Here is a 21,244-nt window from a genome sequence, read left to right on the forward strand (position 1 = left end):
GCTGAAATCGAATTCAGGTTAACTTCTGCGTTCATGAGTCCTCTCATGGCGTAGTGGTTGACGCGCCCCAACTAGAGATCGGGGAGTCGTGAGTTCGATTCTCACTGAGAAGACGTGTAACTTTTTCGCAAATCTTCACATCAATTTGTCCATCTAATCCAATTGCAAATTATATGTAATGTTTAGCTTTTCGGTAGTTGTTAGATTTTGTTGCCAATCGCTTAGATGAAAACAACGTTGAAGAAGTTAAGTATTGTTTTTGGATTATTTCTCCTCGTTGTGAAATTATCAACAAAGACGAAAATGTAAATGATTTTATAGAAAACTTGAAAAATCTCACAGAGAAGTTTCTTGTGCATCAATTCAAAGTAGATAAACAAAATAAATTTACTACAGGAGAGATTTTCTAACCTTGTTCCAATTCCTGGAACAAAAAAATATCATTCATTTATTCCAAAAGACGAACGAAGCATTTTTGCGAGTGAATTCTCAGATGCACATGAAAACCAAGAAAATACAGCATGCTTTGTTCTTAATACTACAGAGAAACGAAAATCTTCTGGTGGTAGCAACCAAAGGCAATCTTCCCGGTTGAAAAAATAGATAGTTTTAAGATAAAATGTAAGTTATGTACTGAATAATTGAATAAATAAAATTAAAGAAAAATATAAAAAGAATCTTATTTGTTCCATAGAAAAGAAAGAATCCCTTGGAATGGAAAAGAAACAGTTTTTTCAGCTTTGCTTAACGGTGTAGTGTTTCATGAAAAATATAATCCAATCCGACTTATACTTCATTATAACCAATCCTGTTTGGGCGCACTGCGCAAATAATTTGTAACCGTTTCACTATCTCAATATCATTGGCCCATCAGGCAACACTGTAGAGGAGAAAAATCAGAATAAACCGAAACTTTGTGAACCGAAGACGCGCGTGTTTGATTCTCCCGTCCAGAACCATCCAATTTCTGCCGAATTGTGTTTTTTCTGAGCTATCGACGAACATTTTTTGGTCCGTTCTCCCGGATTTTCGGAGAATTTGGAGTGGTTCCCGGTTTCCGTCGGAACGCCATTAGCCCGGTGCTAATTTCGGATAAGTGTGAAGTGAACTTTGGTGGAGCTTAGCCACCAGCTGTTCCGGACAGCCGCCATCTTGGTGAAATTGGTGAACAGTTTGTCCCAACTGGCGAAGAAAAATCGGTCGGCGTTGCGCCACCAAGTGTGTGCCCGTGGCACGGAAGAAGCTCGCCATTTTGGCAAAACGGAGTTGTGTGCGTGTGCTCGTAGCACTGAAAAAAGTGGAGGCCATCTTGGCGAACGAAAAATGTTGCCAGCTGCCTGCGTGTGTGTCCGTGACAACACGCGTCAGTGAAAAAGTGTGTGTGTGTGCCCGTGGCACTGAAGCAATCGTGGAAGTTATCCGAACGAATCGGTTCAACCGGTTGAACCGAAGCCATTTTGACAGTTTGGCCTGTCATGTGTGAAAGTGGTTTGAAAACAAACAAAACAAAAGTGGCCATAGAAGAGGCAAAGAAAATAATTACGAATGAGTGATTCTGAGACGCCCCGTGGACCGTTCTCAAAATTCATCCCGAGAAGAAACATTCTGGACGCTTTATCGGGACCTTCAAGCAGTGTAGTGAAAACTATAGCGGAACAGAAAGCAGAAAAACAAGCCCAAGAAAGGAGTCGCATCATGGAGAGAAATTTGGAAGTGCTGGTCGATCGGCGAGACATGCTCGTCGATAAACTCATGCGGATGAATGATTCATTGGACGCTCAATCGGTCAGTATTCATTTGTTGAAGCTGTTTGAGGAGAATCTACGCCGAAATGCTGACGAGTTTGAAAAAGCGTATTGCGACATTTCTCTTCTGCTGCCAAAAGAGCAAAGAGCAGAGCATCGACAAGAGTACACCAACTTCGAGCAGCTCCACAACGAGGTTTATGTCAAGCTTCAAGGGAGGATCGCTCAGACGGAGTTGACGAACAAGCTGGCGGAACTGCCGAACGCATCAGCGGTCGCTGCGGCCCCAAACCCCGTTTACGTCCAAGCCGCAGCATCAGTTCCCCATCTGCAGGCTCCGTTTCCAACGTTCAATGGTGATCCGCAGAACTGGTACAGTTTTAAGAATCTGTTCCAAAGCATCATGTCGCGGTATACACAGGAGACCCCTGCCATGAAAATATTACACCTACGAAACGCCCTCACCGGCGAAGCGAAGGATAAGATTGACCAGGACATTGTAAATAACAATGACTACGATGCTGCCTGGAGGATCTTGGAAGACGCATACGAGGACAAGCGATTAATTTTGGACACCCACATCGATGCCATCCTGGATTGCCCAAAAGTTGCAAAAGAGAATCGCGGCAAATCCATCACCAAGCTGGTCGAAATTTGTGCAAAACACATCGATGCATTGGCTGGACACGGCTATCCAGTTGAAGGTCTGGCCGAGCTGGTGTTGGTGAATATCGTGTACAAGAAGCTCGACAAAGAAACGCAGGAACAATGGGAGCTGAAAATTGGAGTCGGAGAGTTGCCCGATTTTGTTGAATTTATGGAATTCCTACGGAAGCGTGGTCGTGTTCTGCAGCGCACAAGCCGGTTCCAGCAGCATCCAACGCAGCAACCGTCAGCTCCCCCAAGTAAGCAACGTCAAGCAATTGGACAGAAGCCGCAAACCCCACTCAAGTCGTTCGTTCAAACCACAACGGAAGTTTGCACCTGCTGCAAAGAGGAGCACCCAATCTTCCGGTGCTCAACCTTTAAAAACATGACCTTGTCGGAGCGCAAGTCCGTTGTTACTAAAGGGAATTTATGCTTCAATTGTCTGAAAGCGAAACATCGAGTGAGTGAATGCCAATCGGAATCCCGATGCAAGGTGCAGGGTTGTGGTCGCAAACACCACAGTTTTCTGCATTCCAGCGATACCCGTGCTACCTCAGTTCCAGAACAAAGTGATGAAGTGAAACAAGCCCAGTCAACGATTCCTTCGGCACCAACCAGCAATCAAGCAACCGTTACTGAGCAGCAAAATGTTGCGGTGTCCCTTTGTGCTAACGTCGATAGGAGCAAGCGCCAAGTACTACTCTCAACGGCGGTAGTGATGCTAGTTGGACACGGCGATACCATCATCAGATGTCGTGCCTTGCTAGACTCAGGATCTGATAGCAACCTAATCACCGAGAAGCTAGCACGCAAATTGAAGCTGAAAATGGATCACGTGAATCTACCAGTTTGTGGTCTAAACGACATACAAACCCAAGTTGAGTATCAGTTGTCCACGAAGTTCATTTCCTGCATTAATTCTTTTGCCTCATCCATCCTAGATTTCCTGGTCGTAAAACGAATCACGTCGAGCTTGCCCGTGATTGAAGTTGACACCCGATCCTGGCCCTTACCACCAGGGCTGAAGCTAGCTGACCCTCAGTTCCACACCCCTGGAGAGATTGACCTTATTATCGGGAACGAAATTTTCTTCGATCTGATTAAAGAAGGTCGCCATAAGATCGGCAACAACTCGCTTACGCTAGCTGAGACGGAATTGGGATGGGTCGTTGGCGGATCGGTGCCGACCAGGAAAGCCAAACCATGCCCGCGTGTGTGCCAACTAAACCGTTATGAAGAAGAGCTGAACAAAACGATGTCGAAGTTTTGGGAAATAGAATCCGTCCTTCCGGAGTCCGAGCTGACAGCAGCTGAGGCTGCCGTTGAAGAACACTTCACTAAAACCCATACTCGTGATGACGAAGGGCGGTATGTCGTCCGACTTCCGTTCAACAACCAACAGGGTCAACTAGGCGACTCTTACAACAATGCCCGGAAGCGTTTGGACAAACTCATGATGGCGCTGTCCAAAAATCCATCGAAGCACGACGAATATTCCTCATTTTTGGTGGAATACCTCACATTAGGACACATGAAGGAAGTCGAGCCCATCAACGACGGTGGCTACTATATTCCGCACCATGCAGTCTATAAGATGTCCAGCTCGACTACTAAAACAAGAGTAGTATTTGATGCATCAGCGAAGACCACGTCAGGTTTATCGTTGAATGACACGCTATCTGTTGGGCCCACTGTGCAAAACGACCTACTCTCAATCATATTGAAATTCTGTACACACCAAGTGGTGCTCACAGCAGATATCCCAAAAATGTACCGGCAGGTCAGACTGCACACGGAGGACTGCAAGTATCAACGGATCCTATGGCTGGATGACGACAGCAAGCTAAAAGTGTATGAGTTACAAACGGTAACGTACGGTGTTGCCAGCTCACCACACCACGCAACAAGGGCACTGGTACAATTGGCATCGGATGAAGGCAAGGATTTCCCACTGGCGTCGAAGGTGATCATCGAGGATAGTTACATTGACGACTTTTTAACTGGTGGTTCATCGACGGCTGAAGTTATTCAAATCTACACGGAGCTAACGCAGTTGCTACATCGAGGAGGATTCGGCGTACACAAGTTTTGTTCCAATAGCGCCGAAGTACTGCAAGCGATTCCAGTCGAGCTGCACGAGAAACAAGTTCACTTCGAGGATGCTGATATAAATAACTCCATCAAGACACTTGGACTAATATGGAACCCGATGGAGGATTATTTCGCCTTCCGTGTCCCCCGGCCGGTTGTCATGAACTGGACCAAGCGAATTGTGTTATCGGAGATTTCCAAGCTCTTCGATCCTGCTGGATTTCTTGGGCCCATCGTCACAACATGCAAACTGGTTATGCAGGACATTTGGCGTCAAGGTTTACCGTGGGACGAACTATTACCAGACGAGCTTTCGTACAGGTGGAGGCTCATCCGTGAACAGATGCCAGCAATCAACGAAATGAAAAAGCAGCGATGTTTAATCTCCAAAGATGCAGTGTCCATTCAACTCCATGGTTTTTCGGACGCATCGATGCGTGCCTACGGTGGCGTGCTGTACATCCGAAGTGTCGACAGGGACGGCACTATTAGTGTGAATTTGGTTGCCAGCAAATCACGCGTGGCGCCTTTCAAAATGCAGACGATTCCCAAACTCGAAATGTGCGGCGCAAAATTGTTGGCAGAGCTCACCCAGAAAGTAGTATCATCGATGCAAGTTCCATTCGATGATGTGATCCTCCACTGTGATTCAAAAATTGTTTTATGCTGGCTCAAAAAATCTCCGTTGACACTGAAGCAGTTTGTGTCGAACCGCGTTGCTACAACGGTAGAGCTTACTCGAGGATACACGTGGCGGTATATTCCAACCGGCCACAACCCTGCTGATGTTATATCAAGGGGCGCGCTTCCGGAGGATCTCCTGCACAACGAACTGTGGTGGAGTGGTGCTCCTGAATTATGGGAATCACAGCTTCCAGAAGATTCGTCGGAACCGTTCGATGAGTCAGAGCTTCCAGAGGTCAAGACAAACAAAGTACTGGCCGTTGTGAAATCAGAACCACCGATCAATCTGACTAGGTGCAGCAACTACCGAAGGATGCTGAGAGCGTGGGTGTACATCGAGCGTTTTATCAACCTGGTGGTGCATAAAGTTTCTTCAACATCGAATATTACCGCCGACGAAATGGTTCGTTCGGAGAAGAACATGCTATTGGTACTCCAGCGGGAGGTATTTGGCGACCTTTTGAAGCTGCTCAAGGAAGGGCCTACCAAGCGACACCCTCTATCCAATCTGGCTCCATTCGTGGGTGATGACGGCCTGATACGAGTTGGAGGCCGTTTGAAATATTCCGTTATTCCCTACGAAGGTAAGCATCAGGTGTTACTGCCTGAACGACATCACATTACGACGATCCTGATACGAAAGCTGCACGAAGAGCATTTTCATGTTGGCCAAAACGGACTGCTGGCCATCGTCCGTGAGCGATATTGGCCGTTACGAGCAAAAGCGGTGATCAAACGAGTTACTTCGAAGTGTCAAGTCTGTGCGAAGCAAAATTCAAGGCCTGGTAGTCAGTTCATGGGGAACCTACCGGAATCGCGAGTCAATCCCTCACCGCCATTCTCGAAGGTGGGTATCGATTATGCTGGACCGTTTATGCTGAAAACAGGAGGAAGAGGTTCAAGATTAGCAAAAGCGTACGTGGTCGTTTTTGTGTGTATGGCGGTAAAGGCAATCCATTTCGAATTGGTGTCCAACCTTTCGACGGACAACTTTATCGCCGCTTTGCAACGATTTTCGAGCCGTCGTGGACTGCCAACTGACATCCATTCTGATAATGGCACTTGCTTCGTGGGTGCCAATCATGAGCTCGCTGCATTGAGAGATTTATTCAACGATCAACAACACCAACGCAAGCTGGATGAATTCTGCAGTCTCAAGGGAATCAGATGGCATTTCATTCCCCCGAGGAGCCCTCACTTCGGGGGCATTTGGGAAGCAGGAGTGAAGTCCATGAAACACCATATGAAGCGAGTCGTAGGCGAAACCAAACTCACTTACGAGGAGATGACCACATTCCTGGCGCAGACGGAGGCCATCCTTAACTCACGGCCTTTGTGTCCGATGTCCGAAGACCCCAACGATATGGCTGTGCTTACACCATCGCATTTTTTGATTAACCGGTCCGCTGTTGCTCTTCCGGAGCCATCGTATGAAGATGAGAAGGTAGGACGTCTCAGCAGATGGCAGCATGTGCAAGCCATGCAACAGCACTTGTGGAGTAGATGGTCCCGGGAATATCTCCACCATCTACAGAGTCGTCAGAAGTGGCACGATGGAGTGAAGGAGTTCAAGGTAGGTTCGTTGGTCCTGCTGATCGACGAGAATCTGCCCCCACAGCAGTGGCGACGAGGTCGAATAATCGCTACACACCCCGGCGATGACGGTGCTGTCAGAGTGGTGACAGTAAAGACGTCGAGCAACAGTTTCAAGCGAGCAATCACCAAGGTTGCTTTGTTACCTTCTGTTGAGCCTGAAGCCTCAACGGGGGGAGAGTGTTTGGGCGCACTGCGCAAATAATTTGTAACCGTTTCACTATCTCAATATCATTGGCCCATCAGGCAACACTGTAGAGGAGAAAAATCAGAATAAACCGAAACTTTGTGAACCGAAGACGCGCGTGTTTGATTCTCCCGTCCAGAACCATCCAATTTCTGCCGAATTGTGTTTTTTCTGAGCTATCGACGAACAAATCCCATATCGTTTCTTTCAGATCTTTTAGAAAATTTGCAATTGCTTTGATAAAAAAAACCTTGTTGTTCTGATGCTTCGATTGAAATATGGGTTTTCAAAGAAAAGGCTAATATGGTCATTTTTCACAAAATTGACCATAACTCAGGAACAAAAAAAAAGTACATCCTAAAAGTTACTAGAATTGAAGTTTATAGTTTCCTTCTCAAAAATATTTAAATTAAAATTTTCCGCGAGTTCGGGCATAGATTTTCCAGCTTTTCTTTATAAATTTCCCTAACGGTGGAAAATTTTGTGGAAAACTTTTTCCAGTTCATTTTTTTTTTGATTTCTGAGAAAATTTGCTTAAATTTTCATATAAATACTTTGTTTCTACAATGTTTCGTTCTTGAGTTATGATTTTTCAAAGAAAAGTCTTATATGGCACATCTGGACATTTTTCACAAAATTGGCCATAACTCAAAAACGAAAAAAAAGTGCATTCCAAAAATTTCAGTGATTAAAGCTTATAAAATTACCTTCTCGAAAATATTTTTTAGAAAATTTTCCACGACATAGTTTTTTCGGCTTTTCTTTACGAATTTTCTCAACGGTGGAAAATTTTGTGTAAAACTTTTTCCAGTTCATATTTTTTTTGGATTTTCGAGAAAATTTGCTTAAATTTTCATTTGTTTCTACGATGCTTCGTTCTTGAGTTATGATTTTTCAAAGTAAGTAGTGTCAAGGGAAAACAAAAAATTTCCACCTGAGTTTTCCGGAAAAATAGGCGACCCTGAATTTTTCTCAATTTTTTTTTATTCATATATCCATGAGCCCTGCCTGTGGAAAAAGTTTCATGAAAATCTGAGACCCTTCGGCCCAATTTGTACGATAATAAAAAAAAATCCCCAGTTCCTAATGATCAATTAAAAATATTTTGAAAATTGTTGCCGAAATCGAAAAAATTGGATTTCTTAGAAATTGAAAAATTCACAATTATTTGTAGCTTTATTGAAACAGCACATTTTTCTAAGTATAACACAATTTTATTCCGCGATTTTTAAATTAAAAATAATTTATAAGTATTTCAATATGACAGTTTATCCCGTAGTTAAATAAGCCGAGAAATGATTCGAAAATGATTTCCTTGGAATTAGTATTTTTTCTTCTGTTCGGATGACCCACTGCGACCTTAATTTAGATTTATTGTGGCGTTACCCGTATTCTTATTGCATTACTCCATTTTTATTGATAGGTAATGAAGTATCGATTTCTGTACAGTTCTTCTTTTGATTCCTCAGAGATTGATAAAAATCGAATATGATGGAAAGGCCCCGCTATTTACACCATACATAGAGATTTACATCTCAGCGAAGGCACGCCCCTTATCAAACATTCTTCTTCTTGGCATTTACGTCCTCACAGGACAGAGCCTGCTCTCAGCTTAGTGTTCTTATGAGCACTTCCACAGTTATTAACTGAGAGCATTCTTTGCCTAATTTGCCATTTTCGCATTCGTATATCGTATGGCAGGTACGAAGATAATCTATGCCCAGGGAAGTCAAGGAAATTCCCATTACGAAAAGATCCTGGACCGACCGGGAATCGAACCCAGACACCTTCAGCATGGCTTTGCTTTGTAGCCGCGGACTCTAACCACACGGCTAAGGAAGGCCCCATCAAACATCAAACATCAATATCAATATCAAACATAATCGATTTGATTTTTGAACATTCAAATCGGTACTACTGATATTTGACCATACAATAAAACTCTACCCCCATCCTTGTTTCGCTCTTAGTTTAGTCCCAGAAAAATACTAGAAAAAAGGACTTTGTCCTAGCAGCAAAATCGAATCAAGCTAGTAAATTTATTTAGTTGTCAGAATTCACGAGAGTACTAACATTCCTTGTTGAGGCAATACTCATGATTGTTGTCCTAGCTTCAAGTGTAGTCTCGGGACTGCAAACTCCACGTCTTTAACCATCTGCTAGGTAAATAGATTCAATTTCAAAAACTGTTGCCAGTAACAAGGGCTTTGTACAGCGAATCTTTGAATTACTAAAACATATTACCCTAGCCCGATAAACAAGGTGATACTAGAATTCAAATAGGTAGATCTTACCTCATAACGCACCACAAAAAGGTGATCTACCCGTGTAATGGGTTTGAATCGAGTTTTAAAAATAATTTCAGGGCAAGTGAAATTTTTGAACTTTGGATTTTGGTTCAATTGTTAACATTAAATCAGAATATGCAAAAAAAACAGGATATCCCCAATTGTTGCCAAAAACGGATGTTGCTAAAATCGAGGTTAGACAAATGCGGGTGTTGCCAAAATCGGGAAGGCACTGTATGTTCAAGTTGAATAACTCTAGTAATTTGACTTGACGTTGGACGTTGGATAACTCTAGTAATTTAACTTGAAATATTTTTCCCAGTATGAGAATAGCCGTAGGTAATGCATTTGAAAATGTTGAAGAAATATTCGAAATTCGTTTTTCTCTGACTCATAAATGTATGGAAATTGCCCCGTTCTCTCACCTCGATTACGACAAAAATATATTTAAAAAAATCCTGTGATAAATTCCGGGAGATCTGAATACTCCCTTGAGAAATTTCTTGCAGTATCTTGAGAGGAATTCATGAATAAATCTCTGTTGAAATGTCTGGATGAATATAGTAATTTAAATCCTGAATGAAATTCTTCAAGTAATTTCTTGAACACCCGTTAAATTGTCTGGATGAATATAGTAATTTAAATCCTGAATGAAATTCTTCAAGTAATTTCTTGAACACCCGTTAAATTGTCATTAGGTCAACTCAATCCACCAATCGTACCAACAGTTACCATAAAATTTGCTATTGTCATATCTGGCTAGACAGGTAGTTCCGTCGCCAATTTCAGCACACTGATTGATAAGAGCCACAAATGTTGCCACTTTAAATGTCCGCAAGCGCTTACAATGGCTCAATGAAGCACTAAAAATTCTACCTGCCTGTTGGAGACACGCGTTTTAATCCACAATCAGTCAGCAGTCTATCGGAACAAGCCCATCGCTGTAAATATTTGCTCATACAATCGAACTGTAATCTCGCCGAAGCAATGAACACACGATAGGGCTTCACGTGAGTTGCTCGTATGCTTCCAGTATGTGTTGTTGGAAAACGATTGCCTATCATCAAACGTTATCAATTTATCACATATCATATTGATTTATAGTAACAGGAATTGTTTTCCTATCTGAAATATCAGCAACTGCTAATAACTCGACGACGCCACTTCTGTTTGAAGGTCGTATTGGAATTCTCGTGATATTACTCGCTCGAACCACTTTGAGCACATAAATTTGTCATCTGTGCCATTCTTCTTAAGTCCACACGAAGAACATATGTGAAATCCAATACGACTCACGTCTCGCAGACGTAGTGGCGCTGAATATATTATTCAAGGCTGAAATCGAAACGGCAAAGTACGGTTCATAAAGAACTAGAAAAACAAATCATTATAAACCATTTGAAGCCACCGGAATAATATAATTCTTCTCAGCCATGATGTTTTGGATAGCTGCCAGAAATACCTGTCTTCGAAGAAACGGGTTAACAGCTTTGCGGTTCGTGATTCGCACATTTCCGTATTCCCTAGCATTCGTCCGGCACGAAGTTGTGTTGTGAATATCAAAGAAGAAAAACATTGGCGTCGCATCGCATCGTCGGCATCTCAAACGCAAACAATAAACTGTAGAGTAGACTCACATATCATGTTTGAAACCAGAAAACCGAAAGAGAGTTTAATCGACGGTTCAATGCCAATTGCCGGCGTAGTCTGTGATCTTGGCAACATTGACGTGTTGTGACGACACAGCCATCTGTTTTGTTTTAGTAAATCTTGTAACTGTAATCCGGGGGCAAATTTGTAAAATATGAATTACGATATTACCAAGCATAGTTAAACAAAATAAGTTCTTCCAAATTAAATATCAACTCATCGAATAAAAAACATTAAAACATTAAAATACATTTGAAATACAAAGTTGAAAATACGATTTACTGGATCAAATTGTATTAAAATTTAATTACTTTTTTTTATTTGAAAATGGTCTTATATTTTAAAATTATATTCAAAGATGCATTTAAAAAAAAACATGTAATTTAAGATTCTTGAGATTAATTTATGTATTTTTGAATCGAAACCCCGAATTAAATTCAATGCAGAAAATTTCCCAGAAATGTAAATACTATGAATCATTGTTAAAACGTTTATTTATGTATCCTTCTTATCCTTGAGATAACGTTAGGTCGAAGTTTGTTATGTGGAAGTTCGTTAAACCGAATGGATCATTAGGCCGAATTGTTATGAGGTAAGGGCAAAGTGTTAGATTGAGCTTTGCTGAATAAAGAAAGTAATACTAATTTCCAGTATGTTTGATGCCATAAACTAATTATTGAAGCAACATTACTCAAAAGACGAAGTTTTTCATGGGATTTGGGGATAATTTGTTTGCAGGAATTTTCCATGAAGCAAGATAGGCCAAGAAATTACTATTAAATAACACTGTGGAACACGTTTTTGTCTCCATCATCAAAATACCTTTAATTACTTAATTCAGGGTTGCTGAGCCCATTGCAGTTTACAGAAACATCATAGCACGTCTAGTTTTTAAGATATTGGTTGTTGAAAATGCAAAAATTGACTATTTCAGCTAACTTGCATGCATGTTTGCCAGCTTGTAAGGCAATTTATTTGATTTATTTGCCACAGAATTACAATACTTATCATCAAAATTGATAATACTTTTGATGCGGAAAAGATATTTTTTGATAATTTAGAAAAGTTTTTTTTTTTTCATATAACAGAAACGAAGAATTTTGTATGGAGACTGCAAACATGTTGGAAAAATCGGTTTAATCTAAATTTAATCTTGCAATTTCAATCAAAATATATTTTCAATAAAAGTTTGAGTCCTCTTTTGCCTGCTTGGTGGATAAGATCACAAAAAAGTTCCATAGAATATACTTCAAATCTTAGGTAAACATCAATAAAACCAATGTTTTATACAACTTTGGCGACCTGTAGCTAAAAATTGTGAAGTGCTGGGAAATTTCTGAGAATGGCATCAGATTCAGCAACCCCAAATCTACTAGAGACACATAATTTGATTCTTGAGACACGCAAAAATGTCATTTTTGTTGCGCTGTGTAACAAATCAGGCTTTAAGCTAAGTATGCAGTTTCACTCAAGAAAAGTAAATAAATTTCTTGACTGAATGAATCAAGAAATTTTTTACAGGGTGCTCCATTTCGAATGACATTTATTCTCAACTGCGTACTGCTATCAGAGAAATGCAGGGATTGAATCCTGAGAAAATTGAGAGAATCTCTCACGTATCGCTCTCTGTAACTATCATAACATGCTGCACGTTATGAGAGACTGTTTATCGTATACTGCTACAACTTTGATCAGATTGAAGGGATAGTAGTGCATGATAAAACCCCTGTAAACATGCTCCAAGCCTGGGCACACTATTGCTATTGAAAATTCGTGGATTGTTAATCGTGCCAGTAAAGAAAAATACCTATCCCCAACGGTAAACAAGCGAGAAAAATGGATTTTATCATCGCTCTCTCTTTGGGGCTCTCGCTCGCTGCTTCCATTTATTAGACTTGTTACACCTTGCGATACAATGACGATCGTGGACCGCAACAGAGGAGATGTTACTGCTTTGCTTGCTTTGATCGAGCTTCATACTCAAATGAGAGCGAATTCTGCAATGCCTGGAGAAATGTGATTTTGATTACCTTTTCTGGGAAGAAAATTTCCACGCATCTAGATAGGTGACTACTTTTCTTGTTAACAGCAAACCAGTCCTTACACACATCAACTGTGACATCTTCGCTAAAATGTTGGCAAAGTATCTGGCATAGGATAATTATAATCTTAAACATTATCATCATCTTAATCATCTGTTATTTCCCTGCTACTTCTCCATAATTTGCAGTAATTATGCGTCCATCTGTAATTATTTCAACGAACAGACACCAGCACTAACTCGATCTCTTTTTACTCCATTCCACAGAGAAAACACCGAACAGAACAAAGACGATGCATTCCAGGAAATCATAGTCAGCTGCCGGTCGCTCAGCAAGTACGAAACCAACATCCGGTCGGCCTTCCCGCAGATCTTCTCGGCCATCATAGCGGCAGCGTTCCACATCGTGATCGGCATTTCGTTGGCCTACTCGGCGATCTTGATTCCACAGCTCGAGGATCCCAACAGTGACGTGGTGGTCACGAAGACCCAGTCCTCATGGATCGCGTCCATCATTGTCATCATGGTACCCATCGGGTCCCTGATCGCGGGAGTACTGATGGAGTTCCTGGGACGCCTGAACACCATCAAACTAGCAGCGGTCCCCTGTATAGTAGGCTGGATAGCGATCGCGTGCGCAAATAGCTTCACCTGGATTATGGTTGGCCGAGTGCTGACCGGTTTCGCTTGTGCCATTGGAACGAGTCCAGCGATCGTGTACATTACAGAGGTGTCACGACCGGACATGCGAGGGTCTCTGATTTCCTCAGGGCCGACAATTGCCTCGCTGGGTAGGTTAAACAATTTTTACAAAACCTTCTACTGGCAGCATCATTTATGCAGCTCAAGAATGAACTATTTGTATCAGAGCTGCCTAACTTACGACCCGATACCCGCATCTGGCCCGCAGATTTGTTTTGTACGGCCCGTGAAAAGTTTATATACTTATCCACCTTAAATTCCAAATTTATTCAATTCAAAACTTAAACTATAGTTTCTATTATTCCCTTTCATTTTTTTTTACATTTCAAGTACCTAACAATTATTCAACAGGAATTTGGCTTCCGTGTGGTTTCATTAATGTTTTATGACAGTCACGTGAATGCTTTAATAGTTTCAAAACCTTTTAGAGCCAAAATATAAAGTCAAAATTTTGTGGCTACCAACCCAGCTGTATTGCAGCATTGACTCTTATTTGTTACGGCTTTGATAAAAGACTCATATTATACACCTTGTTGCCATAAAACCTGCTTTTAAACTAAATTCCACTTGGCTTCTGATAACTTACTTTATTAATACCTCTCAAATCAGTATTTGGGCTCCTTAGATGCAATAACACCATTAGCATTGCAAACTTATTTCTCGCCATACGAATATAACATCACTAATATTGCGTTCCTAATGGGAAATGCAAAACTAATATCCGTTTTTATAGTTTTTGTGTATATTCTCTAAAACAGCACCCACAAACTTTGTTGAATGCTGCTTAGTTACCAAGAAAAGAGGAATAAAGGTGAATCATCTTCGATCAGCATTTATTAAGGCAAACACTTTTTTGTCTTAAATGTTTTTTAGCGTGTCATTTTCAATCAAAACTAAATAAGTGAAGGACACAATCATATCCGAATTCAATGAAGCTGAATGAGCGTGTTAATTTAATGTTGTCAGTTTACTTAGAATGAAGAAGAATGTCATAAAAAGGAATTCAATAAAAAAAATGTTATTGATGATATTTTCCATTAAAAAGGCAACATTCGATACTGCTACACCGTTTTATACGTATAGATATATGTCTCGCGATGCATAATGTATGCATAGAACATGGATCAAGTAAGCATAAAACTGTCCTTTTACGCTTATCTGACCTATGTAAACATTATGCTCTTCTAGGGTGAAAGTATCCATCATGAATAAGGTATTTATAAGTAAACCCCAAACCAATGTCTTCCTTTGTATCAACAACAATATGGGAAGTTAGCGTATGCAACGCCTTTTTAAATCGTTTGGTCTCAAATTCTGAACATGGCTCATATTCCGAACACTCGAGTTTTTATAGTGATTAAAAAAAATTAATCTAATTTCTTTACAAACATGTAATGGAATTGAAACTGCAATGTAAAAAATTCAACAACAATTGGTCTTCAACAGGGAGAAAACGGAAAACCCATATTTGAGTATTTTTTAAACTTATATTTGAGTTGTTCTTCTCTCCCTATTTCATTCGCTCCTTTTATTGTTGTTTTATCTGCCGGTTGAGTGAAAAGAACTTAGCCAGTAGGTATTTTTTCGCATGGCTGCAAATGAAAACAACTTCTACCACATCAACTAAAAATTAGGTTAACACACGGGGGGCTCGTGGAGTTGAGTGTTGAACTCAATTTTGAGTACTTAATTTTATCCGTGAAGGGAGACAATTATTACCCAAAAAATGGTGTTTCACTTTCAACTCATGTATGTTTCAATTATCGAATATCGGTTCGATATCGATAATGTTATATCCGATATATCGTCGCCGTGAAGAAATATACTAAAATTAAATATGAAAAATCATGTGTTTTTCTTTCAAGTGTTATCATTTTTTCCCTCGGTACCAGAACAAACAATAATGGAATAATATCTTCGATAACGTCTTATATCCATTTTTTTGTATTCTAAGAGACTGTTGCCAACTCAGAATATAATGTGACTAGAAACACGTCATGAGCTCTATCAATATGCAATTCTGCAATTCTTGAGCATTTAAAGAAAACTGATTTGACAAAATTGTTGAGCTTAATTGAAATCTCATGATTGTTTAGTTTAGTTTGAAAATGATACGCTAAAAATGCATTTAATATAAGAAAAAAGTATTTGTAAGATTTTTTTCCTTCAAAGTGCCTCATTCGCGATGTATGAACGGTTGGTAAACAAAATTACCTATCTTGAAACAAAATTTCATAAGAATAAAAATGGCCAATTCTTTAATTAAATCAACTTTATATTTTAAAAATCATTTATTTTTCAGCGTGGGCTATAAATTATTCAGTGCCGTCAAGCTACCATTCACCGTGCATTTAAAAAAAAACTCTACACTTCAAAAAAATATATTTTTTCAAATGATGTGAAGCGAACTAGAATACCACCACGAAGTGTGTAGTTATACCATAATTCAGGGAAAAATCTAAAATTAGTGATGTATAACAAAAAGTTACTCAAAAACTATGTTTACATATGTCATGTTAAGGTCGCCTCGTCCCGTTCTATATCACCATTTACCGTGCACGCTTGTACACCATTTACCGTGCGTATAGTTTTCGTCGTGATAAAATTTCGTGTTTGGAAAAAAATAACGTTGTTGGTGGAGCAATTATGTTGCTAGCAGTGTGCGTACTCATATTTAGGGGCATTCAAATCTTAATTTACATCAAAAGCCATAGAAGGTTGAAGAAAGGTTTAAATAATTATTTTTTCATTAAAATCCTGAAAAAAGGTTTGTCTGTATTGTCCAAATCATTTAATATTCGCTAAAAATCTAAATATGAAGTAGTTCAGTCACGACATAACAATAAATCAAATATTACCCAATAATATCATGCCTTCTACACTAACGCACGGTAATAGGAGCCATAAATATTGAAAAGGGTCCATTCATCGTGCATTTGTGTTCCGATTGAAATACAATAAAAAATTCTAATTTGCATAAAATTTCACGGCTCATACGATGAAATACATTTCACTACCGTACAGCGAAAGTTTTTGAAATCATGAAAAATTGTATACTCTAACAACATGAGAATGAAAAATGTAAATGTTTCTACTAAGAGTGTTACAAATTCTCATTATGAAACAGAATTTACCCGATTTTAATTAGGTGAACTAAATTTCTCAAAATGCATTCTGACAAGAACTTTTTCATTTCATCAGTTTTATCTAATTTTGCTAACAAAACAATAATTTGTGAAAATTGCATAAATATTCCTTAGGAGTCTACATGTGCATGGTGAATGAAGACCGCTCGGCGACTGGTGACTTAACGGTATTTTCAGTCAGAAGTTTAACAAATTTCTACAAGACATTTTTCGATTACATTATTTTGTAAAAAAAATCGGGTTAAAAAGTTAAAGGTTAGGCTAGATAAATTTTTGGGAAAACTAAATGTTCAAAATGGCTTATTTTGCCAAGGTCTACACATCCAAAAAGTTTCATTGAACCCTCTAATACTCTAATACCTCGCCTGTTGACGGGATACCTTTTGGAATTTTATGTATTTTTTCTTAGCTCGGAAGTCAAAATGATTTTTTTTTTTATTTCTTTATTAACGAGAATTTTAACTTATAAGCTAGTTCTTCTCGTAGTCAAAATGATTTTATTTTTGGTTTAAACCTTGAGCTATAACACGCATGTTAGGAAAGATTTATATGACGTTTGAAAAATTTTTGTATTTTTGAAAAATTGTTTTATTTCATAATCGACAAATGCCTAGGAATAATTTAACGTGTAACACACAAATTTGTACATTTCATAATTTTCTACGATCAACCTATCATAGAAGAAGAGCCTGATGGAATTGAAATAATTTCAAATCGACGTAAATAAAATATGTTTTAGAAAAAAATAAAAAAAAAAAATGTTATACATCCAAAAGTTTTGCAAAAAACTTATTTTTTTTTTATTGTTGTCAAAAATCGGTACTCAGAAGAGGTTTCAAGAAAAATTGAAAAAGGATAGTGATGTTCAAAAATAAAAGAATAATCGAGAACCAAAATTCATAAATTTGCGAAAAAAAATAAATTATTGTCCAAAACGTGTTTAGATCGATTTTAGATAACGAAAAATGATATTTAGATCGAAAATAAAAATTTGGGTATTAGAGGGATAAATCTGAGAGAGTGTTGCCAACATCTGTGCGAGTTTGCACGAATACGTCCTAAAAAATATCAAATAGAGAGCAGCCAGGCACCGAAAGGAGAACAAATACGAACCTTCCATCAGGAGATCAATTAGTTATTTTTATACGGATTTCATGAAAAATTCTTTCAGAATTTTCTTTTTTGATTCAAGAATTAAATCAGTATTTTTTTTTTCTGATGATAACTACAAAAATTACCTCAGAGATTTCAAAAATTTGAATAAAGTCCTAATTTCTCCTGGATTTTTGTTTGGAAAATCTAAAAGGATTCAAACGGAAATTTATCCAGATATGGATCGAGAGATACTCTTGAATTTTCTATAAAACTGAAATTGGAGATTTCTTAAATATTTCAAACGGACATATCTTTGAGGTTATTTCCAAAGATTTCTTCTAAGATTTTTTCAGAAATTCCTCCATTAATACCTCGATAATTTTCCCGAGGAATTTTCCCAAGTTTTTTTCCAATTCTGCCTCCAAGGAATGGTCCATGTTTTTTTATTGGTAATTTTTACAAAAAATTTTTTTTAAACAACGTTCTGAAGTCACCTTTGATGAAGCCTATGTAAGTCCTGAAGTAATTCTTAATGATCTCCTACAAGAATCTCTGAAAGAACTCCTGGATTCATTGTACTTTATTTGGTTTAATCCAACTTATTTTATCTAACTCTTATTGAATATCTTAATCTTGATGATGACCATTTTATTTATTTATTTATTTATTTATTTTAACAAAAATTTTGGAAGAGGGAAAAACCCCTTTGAGTAATTTCCTTTCGAAATCTTTCTCAAAGAGGCACAAAACCTCTTCATGTTTTCATATAACGTTACAAAACAAAAAGAAATCTTATAACTAAAGGCTCATACGGCAAAGATATACCATAACAAAGCCACAAAGTTGATGACCATTTTGATATATATTCTACAGGAATTGCTTGAAAAACTTCAGATGGAATTCATGACAAGAATTGTTAAGGAACGACTGGAGGAATTAAAGGAATAATTGCTGTAGTATTAACTGGTGTTAAACTGCCATTCTACGCATATTTTTTCCGCGATCCATAAGGTTTACATAGAACATGGGACAAATAGGCGTAGAAGGCCAGTAAACCTTAATTGAATTTTTTTAAGAATTTTACTTGAAAATATTATGAAGAGTGGCAGGTGTTATACTTAGATAAAATTCTGAAAAAAAACCTAGAGATATTTCAGAAGAAACTTCATGAAAAATCCCAGATCAAATTTCATGAGGAATTCCTGGAAGAGTTCTTCATATATTTCCTCCTCACTGGAAAATTTTGTGAGAGAATGGGTGAAAGAATCCCTAGAAGGATCCCTTGAAGAGTCCCTGCAAATATTCCAGAAAAAAAATCTCTGTATAAATCATTAAGGAAAATTCATGAAGTTTTTTTCTCGGGAAATCTGACAAGAATTTCTTCAAGAACTTCAATGCAGGCATAATTAAGGTGAAGATGAATTGAAGTCAAACCTTAAATTTTCAAGAGAACAAATCTGGAAAACCAAATATCCGTTTAAGCTGAAAACTTAATCGATTGGTTACTAGCTGGTGGTGGCCAATCGATTAAGTTTTCAGCCTAAATGGATGTTTGGTTCTCCAGATTTGTGCTCTTGAAAAAGTTAGGTTTGGCTTCGTTTCACCTTCAGAGACTCTAAAAATAAACACTTGCTTAGAAAAAGTGACCAAGTCTCTAAAGCCCTGGAAAGTTTGAAAACCTAAACCAAAGATAACACAGATATTTGTGGCTAAACTAACTTGTATCCCTCCATAAAGTATTATAGGATGTATTATGACTTAAAAGTGTTACAAAAGATTGTTTTTGAAAAAAGACAAAGTTTGAGTCGCGGATGTTCCGGTAGATTGAAAAATTTGAACTCCGAAACAATTTGAAGAACCTACACAATCTTAAGTAGATGAAAAAACCGAATTTAGTACTATACCATTTAATTCCACTAGAGTTTGTATCCTTTGACAGATACGCGTATTTCGACCTCAACTGTAAGGCCGTCTTCAGTGTCGTGTACTAGACTCGACTCTAGTCGTCGAGTCGAGTCTAGTACACGACACTGAAGACGGCCTTACAGTTGAGGTCGAAATACGCGTATCTGTCAAAGGATACAAACTCTAGTGGAATTAAATGGTATAGTACTAAATTCGGTTTTTTCATCTACTTATAGGTATTCTACTAAACAGCTCGAAGATTTATTAACTACACAATCTTGATTAATATCTACGTTTTTGAAATGTATTATCTGATATTCTCGTTTTTCAGTTTTTGGACATACCATAGATAACAGATGTTTATGCTGTGTGTATGTGTGTGTGTATGTACAATTCACCTTCTACTGACTGGCAGTGCTTTTGTGGAAAAAAGTTGTTTGCAAATATTTTTGAAAACACTTTGATTACTATATCAACCATTCCATGAAAAACCGATCTTGTGGGTTACCGAATTCCGTGAAAATTTGCTATTTTGTTCCTTATCCGAAATAAGGATATACGTGTTTTTTTTTTTTTTTATTAGGGCGACCATTTCCGAAATAGGATGATCAGAAAACTCAAGATTTTGCTAAATTATTATATAAAAATAAGTATAACTTTTGAACCGTTCGATCGATTTTCAATCTTTTTGGACTAAATGAAAGCTAAAGATTTTGACTTTTCAGGAAAAAGTTGGAATCTTAAGCTATCATTCCATAAAAAAAGATTGGAAATCGGTTGAGCTGTTCGAAAGTTATGATTTTTTTTTAAATAAAAAATCTAATGCATTAAGACCGCATACAGTGTGTGCCGATGAAAAATGACTGATTTTTTATTTTCAAAAAAATATATTTCAAAAACTAAAAAACACACATCGCTGAAAATTTGACAGTAAACGTAAAATTTTCTGAACTTTCTAGAAAAAATGAGAACAGCAATAAACCCTTTGGTCCCGAGGCCTTCAAAACACGAAAAAAAACGGAAATTATTGATTACTTTTCATGTAGAAAAACATTTTTGGAAAATTTTCTATTTTTCCTGAAAAGACAAAATCTTTAGCTTTCATTTTGTCCAAAAAAAATGAAAATCGGTCGAACGGTTCAAAAGTTATAATTTTTTTAAAAATAAAAATTTTGCAAAATCGCTATTTTTCTGGTTACTCTATTTTGGAAATGGTCACCCTACTCAAAAAATCCAAAATCACGTGTATCCTTATTTCGGATAAGGAATAAAATAGCAAATTTTCACGAAATTCGGTGACCCACTAGATCGGTTTTTCATGGAATGGCTGATATATGTAGATGCAGACAGCTTTAGCCCGGGAGATCAATGGTGATAGCTCTACTGTAATTACAACGACCCATATCAAGAAAGGCACATAGGGCGCTTGCAGCAAACAAAAGTGTGCCCAACGGCTCCCTTTGATTTTG

The 21,244-nt window shown here is 38.3% G+C and overlaps 1 protein-coding gene across 4 annotated transcripts in view; it reads left to right on the forward strand.

Moving 5' to 3' along the window:
* The window catches only part of LOC110676984 (facilitated trehalose transporter Tret1-2 homolog), an 85,123-nt gene that overhangs the window by 59,809 nt on the left and 4,070 nt on the right, over positions 1–21,244 (forward strand). For all 4 annotated transcript variants that reach the window (XM_021847213.1, XM_021847214.1, XM_021847215.1 and 1 more), the window contains exon 3: positions 13,195–13,718. In XM_021847213.1, the coding sequence (XP_021702905.1) occupies positions 13,195–13,718 (524 nt within the window). The remainder of the gene's footprint in view (positions 1–13,194; positions 13,719–21,244) is intronic.

The sequence above is a fragment of the Aedes aegypti genome, chromosome 2, assembly GCF_002204515.2.
Source record: "Aedes aegypti strain LVP_AGWG chromosome 2, AaegL5.0 Primary Assembly, whole genome shotgun sequence".
NCBI lineage: Eukaryota > Metazoa > Arthropoda > Insecta > Diptera > Culicidae > Aedes > Aedes aegypti.